We start from the raw sequence: 14,070 nt of genomic DNA, 5'->3' as shown, positions 1-14,070 counted from the left end.
AGTACCTCAACAGGGAATAGACATACAGCAGTGAGGGGGGCACAAGGGGTTGAAATTGTGCGTGCATGTATGTGCATGTATATCTAAAAGTTTAACCGTAATTCTTACGGATCGCGTAATCTAGTATGCATATAAATATAAATATATATATATATATATATATATATATATATATATATATATATGTATATATATATATATACATATGTATTTATATATATATATATATATATATATACATATGTATATATATATATATACATATATATATATATATATATATATATATATAAGTATATATGTATATATATATATACATATATATATATATATATATATGTATATATATATGTATATATATATATACTATATATATATATATATATATATATATATATATATATATATATATATATATATATATATATATATATATATATATGTATATATATATATATATATATATATATATATATATATATATACATATATATGTATATATATACAATTTGATTGATACACCTGAAGCTGATGATGACCTTGATGTGCTCATGAATGAATTCAGTGTGTTTGAAGTTCAAGCTATCCCCAAAACACTAAAGAGATGGAAAGCCCCTGGATACGAGGGAATAACTACCGATATGAAACTGGCTGAAAATGAAGTGACTCCAAGAGTACTTACAAGATTATTTTGTAGAATGTGGCATGAAGAGGCAAAACATGATGAATGGGAATTAGGAGTGTTGGTGAAAATGGCAAAAAAAGGGAGACCTGATTCAATGCAATTCTTACAGAGGCATAACACTTACATTAGTTGTTATGAAAATATATGGTATGCTTATTCTAAAGAGACTGGGGAGACAGATTAATGAAAAGCTGAGAGATGAACAAGCAAGATTTAGAAACTGTACAAGTAGCACTGACCAAATTTTCCTTTTGAGACATGTTGTACAGCAATGCGTAGAATATAGAAATCCACTTTTGATGGCATTTGTGGACTATGAAAAAGTCTTTGATTGTGCGCATCGGTAAATTTTAGGGAGAGTCCTACGTTATTATGGAATTCCTGTTAGATATGTAAATTTCAATAGGTCTGTTCATGAACATAGCTAGTGCAAAGGTAATGTTAATGGAGTCTTATCATTTGAGTTTCCAGTGAACAGCGGAGTAATCCAAGGGAATGAGTTGTCACCTATGTTGTTTATCCTCATCATGGATTTTGTAATGCGTAGAACAGTCGGAGATGGTGGAGAAGGATTGGAATGGATTGGTGATAGGAATTTAGCAGACCTAAGGTATGCTGATGATGCTGTCTTTGTTAGCAGAAAACCATAAGATTTGCAATGCTTGCATATCAGAATGCATGAACTATCACACGAGATTGGGCTGAAGATAAATAGAAGAAAGGCAGAGATAATGAGAACGGAGTATGCAATGGAGGATGAAATATAATTGAAAGGAGAAAGGATTAATGAGGTCGAACCATTTTAGAATTTAGTAACAACGATCCCCATTACAGTGTCTTTAGAATTAGAGTTTAGTGAAAGATTGAAAAAAGCAAATCAGACAATGGCTACGTTATGCAAAATTGGGAAATCAAATCGTCTGAAATTATATATGAAAGTCCTACTATATATCAGTTTAGTGAGATTGGTGTTACTCTATGGACATGAGTCATGATATTATAATGAAACAATCTCCAATAGATTTAGTAGATTTGAGGACAAAGCCCTCAGAAGGATATTTGGATTTAAATGAAACTAAAAGAGATATTACTCGAGTGCCATATATGAATGAGATGATGATGAGGGGTAGATGGAGATGGTTTGGGCATGTTTTTCGCATTTTCCAAGAGAGATTAGTTCACCAAACGTTCAGCTGGGGTCCACAAGGAGCTAGAAGAGTTGGAAGGCCCAGACCTACATTGCTGAGGACTATGAAGTGTGAAGTAGGAGATGATGAATAGAGAAATATTGAATTAAAAGCTCAAGGTGGAGACGACCGGCAAAATCTAACTGAGGCCCTTTGCGTATATATATATATATATATATATATATATATATATATATATATATATATATATATATATATATATATATATATTTATATATATATACACATATACATATACAACTATATATATATATATATATATATATATATATATATATATATATATATATATATATATATATACTGTATATATATATATATATATATATATATGTATATATATATATATATATATATATATATATATATATATATATATACAGTATATATATATAAATATATATATATATATATATATATATATATATGTGTGTGTGTGTGTGTGTGTGTGTGTGGGTGCGTTTTTGGGTGTGTAATATATGTGTATTTACATGCATGCACGCACATGTACAAAGTAATGTATTGGTTTATTGATTAGTATACTACCTTTTTTTCACATGGGATTTTTTTTTCTTTTTTTTTTTTGTGTGCATAGGCCTTTCGGCTGTCGGTTATTCCAATGGGGTAACTATGATACCCGTAAGCCTCACCCATATAGACACACATGTATTAATTTTTGTAAAAACTTGTATGTTAACAAATTCAAATATTGTTATTTTCTACATACTTAGATAAATTGCTGAAAGCTATTCTCAGGTGTAATTTACGAGGCACGAAAAGTGTTAAGGCCAAGGAAATCTGCATATCTGCAGTCAGTTTTGGATGTAATGAAGGTACAGGTCAAAATTCTGATAAACAAGACGGTGAGTCGAGGGTGGAGATGAACATGACAGATGAAAAAGACTCGGAATAAGAGCAGGTGGTAGAGCCCCGCAGGTTTTGCTCCTATGGAGGGAAGTCATAAAGTTCAATTTATTATTGCTAAGACGCAATGGCATGGCCCTGTTTTGTACGGTTGCCATGGTGATTCCTAGGATGCTATGGTATGCTTGGACTCTTATTAGTTGTGTCGCACGCTACACGCTCTCTCTCTCTCTCTCTCTCTCTCTCTCTCTCTCTCTCTCTCTCTCTCTCTCTCTCTCTCTCTCTCTCTTCCCTATATTATATAAGCATACATATGCCTATAAATAAATATATATATATATATATATATATATATATATATATATATATATATATATATATATTTATATATATAAAATAAATATATATATATATATATATATATATATATATATATATATTATATATATATATTTATATATATATATATATATATATATATATATATATATATATATATATATATATAAAATAAATATATATATATATATATATATATATATATATTTATATATATAAAATATATATATATATATATATATATATGTGTGTGTGTGTATATATATATATATATATATACATATGTGTAAGTGTGTGTGTTTTTGCGCATATGTATCCCTAATTATTCACACATCAGATATATATATATATATATATATATATATATATATATATATATATATGCATGTGTGTGTGTGTACATATATTGTAAATCTATTTATGTATATACATATATATATATATATATATATATATATATATATATATATATATATATATATAAACGGCAAGCCAAACGTTTCTCTTAAGAGCGGGTGGCCTCACAGAAACACCTCGTTTTACAGTTATATAAATTTTTAATTATTGAATTGTCAACGAATCCACAGTGCAGTAGAATTTCCATAGCAATATTCACATCGGATCTCAAAACAAGAGGGAAATCGGCAATTTGGCACCAAGCCCACCGCCACCCCTCCCCTGCTCTAACACAGGTGCGATTCAATCCTAATTTTCTTGCATTTATATGCTTAATAGATATCAAGGCTCTTCCTACAAATATGTATTGCTAAACATAATTATATCCAACCCTCTTAAGGCCTTTGCGTCTTATACCAACTATAACCTCTGAATTATTCAATTCTTTCACTAATCCGTAGTTGTTTATTCATTTCACATGACCTAACCAACTCGAAATATGTTGATTGTTTAACCTACTCTAAGCTTTTTATCACGTTTAAGCATCTCCATATATTTTACCAATTCAGCTCTTTTTGCACCACATACACGAACAAACATTTCATTTAAACATCTAATAATACAGCTGATTCATAAACTTTTCCCTGACATGTTTTATATTGTTTCCACCGGACCGAACCACTTAAAAGTACCATCTTTTCCCCCGTACCCATCTTATGCTTATCCTCACATTTCTCTCTTTATTGATTCTTCTTACGCTGCATATACGACACAAACAGTCTATTCTAACAGTTTAAATAATCTTTCTTTCATTCCGAGTCAACATCTGTATTTTACATATATTAATCAGCATACCATATTTTGTGATTATCTGAAGACTTCATGCCCCATAATTTGCACCATGCACTAATTTTAGCTAGGGCTCTATTAAGGGATTCAGCAACCCCAGTTATACATTCAGGAGATGGAACTGGTGCAAAGAGAGTAGCAAGTTCATCAGTGTTTGTCCAAAGTGTTTTATAAGTTAATATTGTTTGTATATCTTCAATGGATTAACCTGAATAGTGGACAAGTCACAAAAGATTTTGTAACTCTCATAAATACTTTTCATGCGTTGTTCAATAGTTTAATTAGATAACAGCCCACAATATACGTTCACTCCTAGATATTATTGGAAGTGTATAAATAGCAGCTCAATGGATTGTTCAGTTAAGGAAATATATGCATATAAGTCTTGGTGATGTTTTATTCTTCAAGATAACTATTCGGATTTGAAATAAAACGTTCATGTTATAATATTTAGTTTCCACAAATTTCAATAATGTAAGTTGAATAGTTCTTCACTTCAACATTAGCACAACATCGTTTTAAAACAGGATGGAAAATATTATTATCAAACAGGAAAATGTTTGGATGCATCTAGAAAATCCTTAAGACACTTCCTAAAAGCTTTAGAACCACTTTTATTAGCATTCTAGACTAAAGTCAAAATGGGTAATAACAGGATATATATTTCATCCGAAATGTCATAATCCACTGTATAAATGGTAGTTGATGGTGAAGACATTAGCCTGCTTCATGCACTTGGTAACAACTAGGATCTTGAACATATTGAAGAAGCAAAAATTGATGAGAAAGCTGAAACTGAAAGAATCTAAGAATGTTTAGCCGTCAACAATTTAAAAGCCCAAAAAGATGTTGCCATAGCAGTCAAGCAAAAGGCAGAAAATCAAGGTATTCTGGAGAAGTACAGTCAATTTAACCTTTAAGGAAACCTCTGAAAGATGTGTCCACAAGCTTTATTTGGATGACGTGGACGCTAAAGAGGATTTCAAAAAGGTTATAAGAACTCATGAAGAAAACGAGAATACATTTGTTGGCTGCAGACATCAGGTACTTGAATGGATCAAGCATGCAAATGATGTCATACAGTGACAAATAGACAGAAAGTCTTCCAGCTCTCACAGCTCTTGTTATTCTTGTCACATCAATCGCTCTTAGTATAGATCTGACATCACCTGGATCTTATTTGTTTGCCAAGATATACTTGAAAGACTTACAGATCTAAAAGTAGATGGCATGTGCAGCTTCCAAAAATGTGAAGGAAATTCATTATGGAAGGCCCAGTTAGCAGATGAAAAATAGTTTCAAGGAAGGCTCAACTTGAGCAAGAAGAATCTGCAAGAAAAACATAACTGGGGCCGCTTAAGCTTGCACTAGAAAGAGAAAAGAAATGAGCAAAAGAGGATAAGGAAACGGTGGAGCTAGACATCGAGTTTGCTCAAGCTCTTACTAGAGAGGGTATTGTTACTAAAGAATATAAAGTGATGCCAATTAAACTGGTTTATCACGGACTGGATCCAATAACTCCTAACATATGAATCCATCTGCCCAACTGGACAATATGAGGAAAATCAGTTGAGATCCACCAGAGGCTTATCTCCCTCAAGAAAGACCACTTCATATATTATCTTTAGCCATATTATTGGTAGTATGTTGGCCAGGGCACAAACCACCTGTTGAAATACTACTGCTAGAGAGTTATTGGCTCCTTTTACTGTCCAGACAGTTCTAAATTTGATCCCTCTCTCTGGTCACGGCTTGTTTTTTCTTTACCTACAGATAATCTTTCCACATTTTCATCTGTCCTCATACACCTAACAACACTGAGATTACAAAATAATCCTTCTTCGCTCAAGGGGTTAACTACTGTAATGCTTTTGTTCAGTGGCTGTTTTCCTCTTGGTAAGGATGGAAGGGAGCCTTTAGCTATGGTAAGCAGCTCTTCTAGAGGGACACTCCAAAATTAAATTATTGCTCTCTAGTCTTAGGTAGTGCCATAGCCTCTGTACCAGTCTTCCACCGTCTTTGGTTAGAGTTCTCTCTCTTGATGGTACACTCAGGCACACTCTTTTATCTTACTTCTCTTCCTCTTGTTTTCTCTAAATTTTTTATAGTTTATATAGGGAGGATTTATTTCAATGTTTTTACTATCAGGGCTATAGCTTAGTTAATAATAATAATAATAATAATAATAATAATAATAATAATAATAGCTGAATGCACCTTCAATAGCAACTACACTGATGCTTTGTATACTGCATGGAGCACACAGCAAACAGTCATCTATGGTTGACATTGGGACGAGCCGAGAGAAGGTTGTAACTCAAAGACAGGATGAAACCAACTGAGTAACTTTAATACAGGAAACTCTCCTTTATATACAAAAATTCAATGCAACAGGAAATTTCCTGTTCAACCGACACCGCACCGGTTAACAGTTAACGGTGAGAAAAACAGACACATTATTTCAGGTTCAATGCAACAGGAAATTTCCTGTTCAACCGAAACGCACCGGTTAACAGTTAATGGTGAGAAAAACAGACATTTTATTTCAGGCTCTTTTTAGTGCGAGGGGAGAGCGAAGATACAAGCATATTATATACACAAAATGAAATGTCGTTACTATGTATGATCGTGTGACACACGGTTGGTACATGGCTCCCCCCCTAAGAATGACATACTGTACATGTTAAATAGGGTGCCCTGATCTAGAGAAGCAAACTGTAGGCGGGTCATCTGGCAGGAGATAAGCAGGTTTTAGACGATCAATGGAGATCCAGTCTTCTTTGCCACGAATGTTTAGTAGGAATGCTTTCAGACTGCGTCGGATCACAAGGAAAGGTCCCGTGTAAGAGGGCGTTAGCGGTGGTTTGCTGGTGTCGTTGCGCAGGAACATGTGCGTTGTAGAGTGCAAGTCTGTTGGTATGTGATGCTTCGCTGGGGTCTTGTAAGTCTGGCGGCATGGAGTAAATTTTTCTACGACATGACATATGCGCTGGAGATCGTCGAAGGAGGTTGTATTATTATAATTATAATTATTATTACTTGCTAAGCTACAACCCTAGTTGGAAAAGCAGGATGCTATAAGCCCAGGGGCTCCAACAGGGAAAATAGCCCAGTGAGGAAAGGAAAAATGGAAAAATAAAATATTTTAAGAAGAGTAATAGCATCAAAATAAATATCGCCTATATAAACAAAACAAGAGGAAGAGAATTTAAATAGAAGTGTGTGCCCGAGTGTACCCTCAAGCAAGAGAACTCTAACCCAAGACAGTGGAAGACCATGGTGACACTACCCAAGACTAGAGAAGAATGGTTTGATTTTGGAGTGTCCTTCTCCTAGAAGAGCTGCTTACCATAGCTGAAGAGTCTCTTCTACCCTTACCGAGAGGAAAGTAGCCACCGAACAATTACAGTACAGTAGTTAACACCTTGGGGGAAGAAGAATTGTTTGGTAATCATAGTGTTGTCAAGTGTATGAGGACAGAGGAGAATCTGTAAAGAATAGGCCACACTATTCGGTGTATGTGTAGGCAAGGGGAAAGAACTGTAACCAGAGAGAAGAATCCACTGTAGTACTGCCTGACCAGTCAAAGGACCCCATAACTCTCCAGCAGTAGTATCTCAATGGGCGGCAGGGACGACCAACGGGTCGTCATACACCATTTCAGCTGCCGAGACGTCGAAGGCGTCTTTAGGAGTAGTCCTTGGTCCCAGGAGGACCCAGGGAAGCTGAGTAAACCAGTTGGAATCCTTGCAGCGGGACATCAAAGCTGCTTTGAGGGTGAGATGAAAACATTCAACCATTCCATTGCCAGCGGGGTTGTAGGCAGTTTTCTGATGTAGGGTGATGTCCAGGAGATTCACTAATGATGTCAACAATTGAGAGGTGAAAGTGGTACCCCTGTTAGAAGTAATATGCTCAGGGATACCAAATCTTGCAATCCATCCTGAGAGTGAGGCTGACGTTGCAGTTTCATGGGAATGGCTTCAGGCTAACGAGTGGAGTGATCGATGACGGTGAACAGGTAACGATGTCCTTGTGATGTGAGTAGGGGGCCTACAACGTCGACGTGAATGTGGGCGAATGCTGATGTTACGTGAATGCGTGTGAATGGTGAGGATGAGGAAAGGTGCCCACTCTTGAATCCATGTGTCGATGTACTTTGGAAGTTTGGCAAGAAATACAGGTGCAGACCCAATCCTTAGCATCCTTAGAAATGCTGTGCCAAATGAACTTCGTCTTCAGCGGCTGTGCAGTAAAACGGCACTAGGGATGTGAAAGGCCGTGAATTAAATCAAACACCTGCCGGAGCATGGGAGTAGGAATCCAAAATCGAGGTCTACCAGTACTGACATCACAGAGGAGGGTGGTGTTGGAGTCTTCGAGGGGAAGTCTTCCCAACGGAGGGACGTGCAGGATGTCCTACATGCTTGATACTCTGGATCCTGTCATTGGGCTTCAGCCAAGGCGTTGTAATCCATTCCCAGTTGAACAGCAGGCGACGTGTTTCTTGACAGGGCATCGGCAATGGGACTAATTTTCCCAGGGACGTATTGAAGGGTGCAATTGCATTCAGCCACGGTGTTGACGGGCAGACCAGGCATCAGACTGTCGAGTGAAGGCCTGCACCAGAGGCATATGGTCTGTGCGAATGACGAAGGGCGTACCTTCTAAGAAATGGCAAAAGTGATGGACAGCCAAGTGCACAGCCAGAAATTCGCGATCGAAGGTAGAATAACCCGATTCTGCCTTGGACAGTTTTCTGCTGAAGAAGGCCAATGGGCGGGGCGAGCCTTTGACCACCTGCTCAAGTATTGCACCAATAGTGATGTCGCTGGCATTGGTGGAGAGGAGAGCGGGATGTGGGATAGGAAAAGTGAGAGCTGCAGCAGTTGATAAGGCCTTCTTTGCATTGCTGAAGGCCACTTCTTGAAGGGGACCCCATTTCAGGTCCTTTGGCTTGCCCTTGAGGGAGGCGTAGAGGCGAGCAAGAGTGGCTGCAATGGCTGGCAGAAAACGGTGATAATAGTTGATCATGCCCAAGAATTCCCGCAGAGCTTTGACGGTCAAGAGCACAGGGAAGTCCTGAACGGCTACTACCTTCTCAGGGAGGGGATGGACTCCTTCAGGAGTGATGCGGTTCCCTAAGAATGACACTTCGTTGTCGTACCGGACTACAAGGCCGTTTTGTTGCAGGCGGTCGAGCACGATGAGCAGGTGACGGAGGTGTTCCTCTTTTGAGGAGAACACAAGTATGTCGTCCACATAACATACATAGAAGGGGAGGTCCCGTAAGATGCCATCCACGAGATGTTGAAACGTGGCCCCAGCATTACGAAGGCCAAAACAGGAGTAATCGAAGGTGTATGTACCAAACTGAGTGGCGATGTTTTCTGGGTTCATAGGCACCTGATAATACCCCTTCAGGAGGTTGAGCGTAGAAAATACCTTTGCTTTGTGCAGGTAGGAGGTCACGTCGGCGATGTTTGGGAGGGGGTAGTGATCTGGTTCTGTTTGCATGTTCAGGCGCCTGTAATCCTGGCATGGACGGAGGGAGCCGTCTTTCTTCAGAACGATGTGTAAGGGTGACGACCATGGGCTGGAGGATTTTTGGCAAAGGCCCATTTCCTTCATTTCGGCGAACGTCTGTTTGGCGGCTGCCAATTGTTCCGGTGCCAGACGTCTTAATTTTGCTAAGACTGGGGGTCCCATCGTCTTGATATGGTGATAAATACCGTGCTTGGCAGGAACCGTGGGCGTTTGGCGAAGTTCTGGACGGAAAACTTCCGGGTACGGCGTGAGGAGGTGGGCGTAGTCATCCGTGGGTGTGTTGATGTGGAGAGCAAGGTTGGAGGGGTCGGGTTGAAGAGGTGTCGACAAGTACGAGTCTGCATTGTCCCATCGTCGGTGGGCGACATTGACCAGAAGTTGGAAATGAGAGAGGAAATCTGCACTGAGGATTGGCAATGTGACATCAGCAACGAGAAACTTCCAATTAAATTTACCGTTTCCAAACGATAATGTGAGGTTCTCGTAACCGTAGGTGGGTATCGCAGATCCGTTGGCAGCTACCAAGCGGACGTCGGCACACATAGACAGACTACGTCGAGTCCTGAAGAGTTCCCTTGGCAAAAGAGAACGACAAACACCCGTGTCTACCAAAAATCGCACGCACATTCCTGCATCATGTAAAAAAAGAAAAAATAGAAACACGGGAGGCCACCGGCACGAGCGATGGCCTACTTACACGTTTTTTGGCTTCTGACAATCCTTGGCACATTTCTTTGCGGTTGCCCTGAATCTGTTGTGAGAGGTAGTAAGTGGCTGTAGAAGTCGTTGGTTGGGCGCGAGCGAGTGGTGGGTGGTTTGTGGCTTTGTTGCCGCTTCGGCACGTCACGGAGTAGGCGTGTATGTCCTACGGCATTCACATCAGCTTCGGTTGATGTTAAATAGGCGTTCTCTTCATCAGGAGTGGAGGCGTTGATGGAGGTCTTGAAGTAGCTGTCCATAAGGGCGTCGGCTTTGGTCATCAAGTCCTTTATGGGTAAACTATCGACATCGGGTATGGCAGCGCGTACAGGTTCGGGTAAACAGCGTATCCAAATTGCACGAAGTAGGTTCACGTCATGAGGAGAGCCGTCTGTGGCAGGTTGCAGGCGAGCGATACTGGTCATTTCCCTGAGGGCGAGCAAAGCCCTTTGGTCCCCCAACAGTTGTTGAGAGAGCTGAAAAAGCTTTGCTATAGGGGTGGCTGGCGACTGCGAGTACTGCCGCAGAAGGTATGTTTTGAGGGCGTCATATGCTATTGTGGTGTCTCCTTGTTCACAAAGCTAGTCGGATATTTCCGGGAAGGTGTCCTCGGGTATCACCTCGAGAACATAATCTACTTTGGCTGGCGAATGACCAAAGTTTCAATGGGGCAGCCACAGCGCCAACTTCCGTAGAGTCTGCCATAGTACCAACGATGGAGGAGCGAGGGGGGTTGGAAGGCGGGAGGAGCGAGTTGACTTCCGGGGTCACCAATGTGACGAGCCGAGAGAAAGTTGTGACTCAAAGACAGGATGTGAACTAAATTCTTATCAAGGAGACACCAAAAACACTGGTAAAAACTATAGGCACCAAGGAAACACATAAAATAATTAATTTGTATATTAACAATATACTAACAAATAGAGAACTTCCCTTAAGTAAACATAAGCAACTTAAATAAACTATTAGAGGCTCTCAATAACTGCCCGAGGTCCTGAAGTAATTACAGCTAGATGCGAAGTAGTGGGTATAACACAATGTCTCCATTCAGTTCGGTAATCACCTGTAAATTTCGATAGGTCATCAATTAAAATTACCAAGCAGAACTAAAGGTTATGAAAATGGCCTATCATTCCTGGCTTACCAGTCAATTACACATTTAATCAATTTGACATAAAATGGCTATTGACTAACCTAGAACAATCGAATAATGTTGACTGGATACTCCCTAAAGGATAAACAATTGCTAACGTTAACCTGGATATATGCCAAGACACAAGACACTTAAATTTGGCTCATAGATGATTACATATATATTAAAGACATGCAAGGCCTTACTTAAGAAATAGCTTTCCTAAGCTGGAATTTACAAAGGGCTTGACTTGAGACCCACTCTCTAGTTGACCCTTACCTGTAATTAATTCCAGAGCGGCAAATGGCAATATTAAGAGGTTATGTTCTGGCTCTTGATCAAGCCTCTTGACACGACGAGGACGAGCGTTGTAGAACTTCATCAAATCACGGCACTTTGTTCAACATGGTAGGTCACTCCCAAGGATCAATCTACACCACGATCATGGCTGGTACATAGGGCTTTTAAAAGTAGGAGAAAATCTTATCCATCAAAGTCCTAGTGATAAAAGCACAAGGTTAAAATCTCCTACGAGAGTGTGGCTTCCGAGTCGGAGACAATTCGTTGCCAGACTGCTTCGGCTAACTAAGTCAGTCCCGAAGTAAACATTTTTTCCCGATAACAACGGGTAACAGGTTAAAGGGTCTATTTAAAAGTGGGTCAAGGGTAATTACATAAGGGAAAAGTAATTAATATAAATTAACCAATTTACATATCTTATGTCTTAACATATGAAAGACGTTAATAATATACTAAAATTTAATTTCTTTTAGTCCACCACCAGCGATGCAACTTTTTTAGTACAAAAAATTGCATCTAAAAATATAAACAATGCACTAACATTTCACTCTGTTAAAATCTCCCTGGTCTTCTGCTCACTAACTATAGCAGCCTTTCTTTTGACATGGGGAGGCTCTGATAAAAGTTTAACTGAATCATTAGTCGACGAAAGTTCCGAATCATCTAATCTTTCAAGAAAAGGAACTAGTGTTGTAATGTGTCTTTTAACGACTTCCCTAGTAGAACCCTTTTGTATCGATGCTCCTGTAACTTCACCGATACTGTTATATTGCAATTCTTTCACCAAACCCATAGGATAATTGTTAGGTTTTGTGTGCACCTCTTTCAGTAGGACAATATCCCCAATTTTAATACCCCTCTGTGTAATAGGTCGGTATCTATCCTTTTTATCAACAGCTTGGTCAATCAGTGTACCCAAAAACTCGTTATGATATTTTGATAACAGATTATTTCTGACTTTCCTTAATTTCATATACTCATCTTTAACCTGTTGGGGATTTACACAAGGTTGCCAGTCAGGATCCTCATCTGGTATACCCTGTAATTCTGGAAGGAGGTTCATGGAAGTCAGTTCATAGCCCTTAACTAACTGTTCAGGTGTAATTGGTTCAGGTATAAAGTCTAAATCTTCTTCTCTAAGGGATTCCTTAAAGGCTATAGGTCTCCTATTAACAAGGTGAACAGTGTGGCAAACAATAAATTCAAAGTCATCATAAGATAAAACAAGATTTTTTATACTTCCAAACAACAATCTTTTAACCTGTTTGACACAAACTTCAACAAGAGATCCAAGCTTACTGCATCCTTTAAAATATTGCTGAAACTGTATAGGGCGAATATTGTTTTCTTCAAAATATAACTGACTAGCATGATCACTTAAAAAGTTCTGCATCACATTAGCCCCAGCTACAAGCTGTGTCCCCATATCACTGACGCATAATTCAGGGATTCCATAATCAAAACAATGCAGCTGGAAAGATCGCAAGAATTCTTTTACACCAAGATCCTTGCAAATTTTAAGATTCACTGCCCTACTCCAAGTACATGTAATGCATAATAACCACACTTTTTGAGTTTCATTATTCTTCCTAACATGGAAAGGACCCATATGATCAATGAAAACATTAGCAAATGGCTTGGATGGTAAATTAGACCTGAATTCCCTATATGAATTCTGACTAAGTTTGAAAGTTCTATTACAAAAACGCCTACAATGCACACATTGTTTTAATGCTTTTTTGATGGTCGAAAAATGCCTAGGGATATGAAATTGTCGTCGTATTTCAGCTAGAACTGAATAATATCCTGCATGAAACAGATTGAAATGAACATCCAAAATAATTAGCTTCGTCAAAGCACTGTCTCTCTAATAAAATAGGAAAACCATTATTGCTAAACCATTTCTTAAATTTGCTTTTAACCCTAAGAATACCATTTTCATCCATGAATATATTAAGCTGAGTAATGAGGTTAGGAATGGCCTTCAGATTAAAACTATTCTTATTTTGAAAGTAAGCAAAGATCTCTGGAAACCACTTCCTTTGCTCTGT

General features: G+C 38.2%; 1 protein-coding gene across 1 annotated transcript; it reads right to left on the bottom strand.

Moving 5' to 3' along the window:
- Nucleotides 1–11,472: 11,472 nt before the first annotated feature.
- On the bottom strand, nucleotides 11,473–13,813 carry LOC137643019 (uncharacterized). Its single transcript, XM_068375875.1, has 2 exons — nucleotides 11,999–13,813; nucleotides 11,473–11,650 (listed from the first exon to the last, which is right to left on the bottom strand). Exon 1 carries the CDS (start codon nucleotides 13,626–13,628, stop codon nucleotides 12,564–12,566), a length of 1,065 nt encoding a protein of 354 aa, XP_068231976.1. The 5' UTR covers nucleotides 13,629–13,813; the 3' UTR covers nucleotides 11,473–11,650; nucleotides 11,999–12,563.
- Between the last annotated feature and the right edge of the window lie 257 nt (nucleotides 13,814–14,070).

This window comes from Palaemon carinicauda, chromosome 1 (assembly GCF_036898095.1).
Source record: "Palaemon carinicauda isolate YSFRI2023 chromosome 1, ASM3689809v2, whole genome shotgun sequence".
Lineage (NCBI taxonomy): Eukaryota > Metazoa > Arthropoda > Malacostraca > Decapoda > Palaemonidae > Palaemon > Palaemon carinicauda.
The sequence above is the reverse complement of the archived record's forward strand: the minus strand, read 5'-3'. Positions and strand labels throughout refer to the sequence as shown.

Bases quoted from the DNA above. Each gene is read 5' to 3' on its own strand.
- LOC137643019 (XM_068375875.1), bottom strand. From the start codon at position 13,628: ATGGGTCCTTTCCATGTTAGGAAGAATAATGAAACTCAAAAAGTGTGG.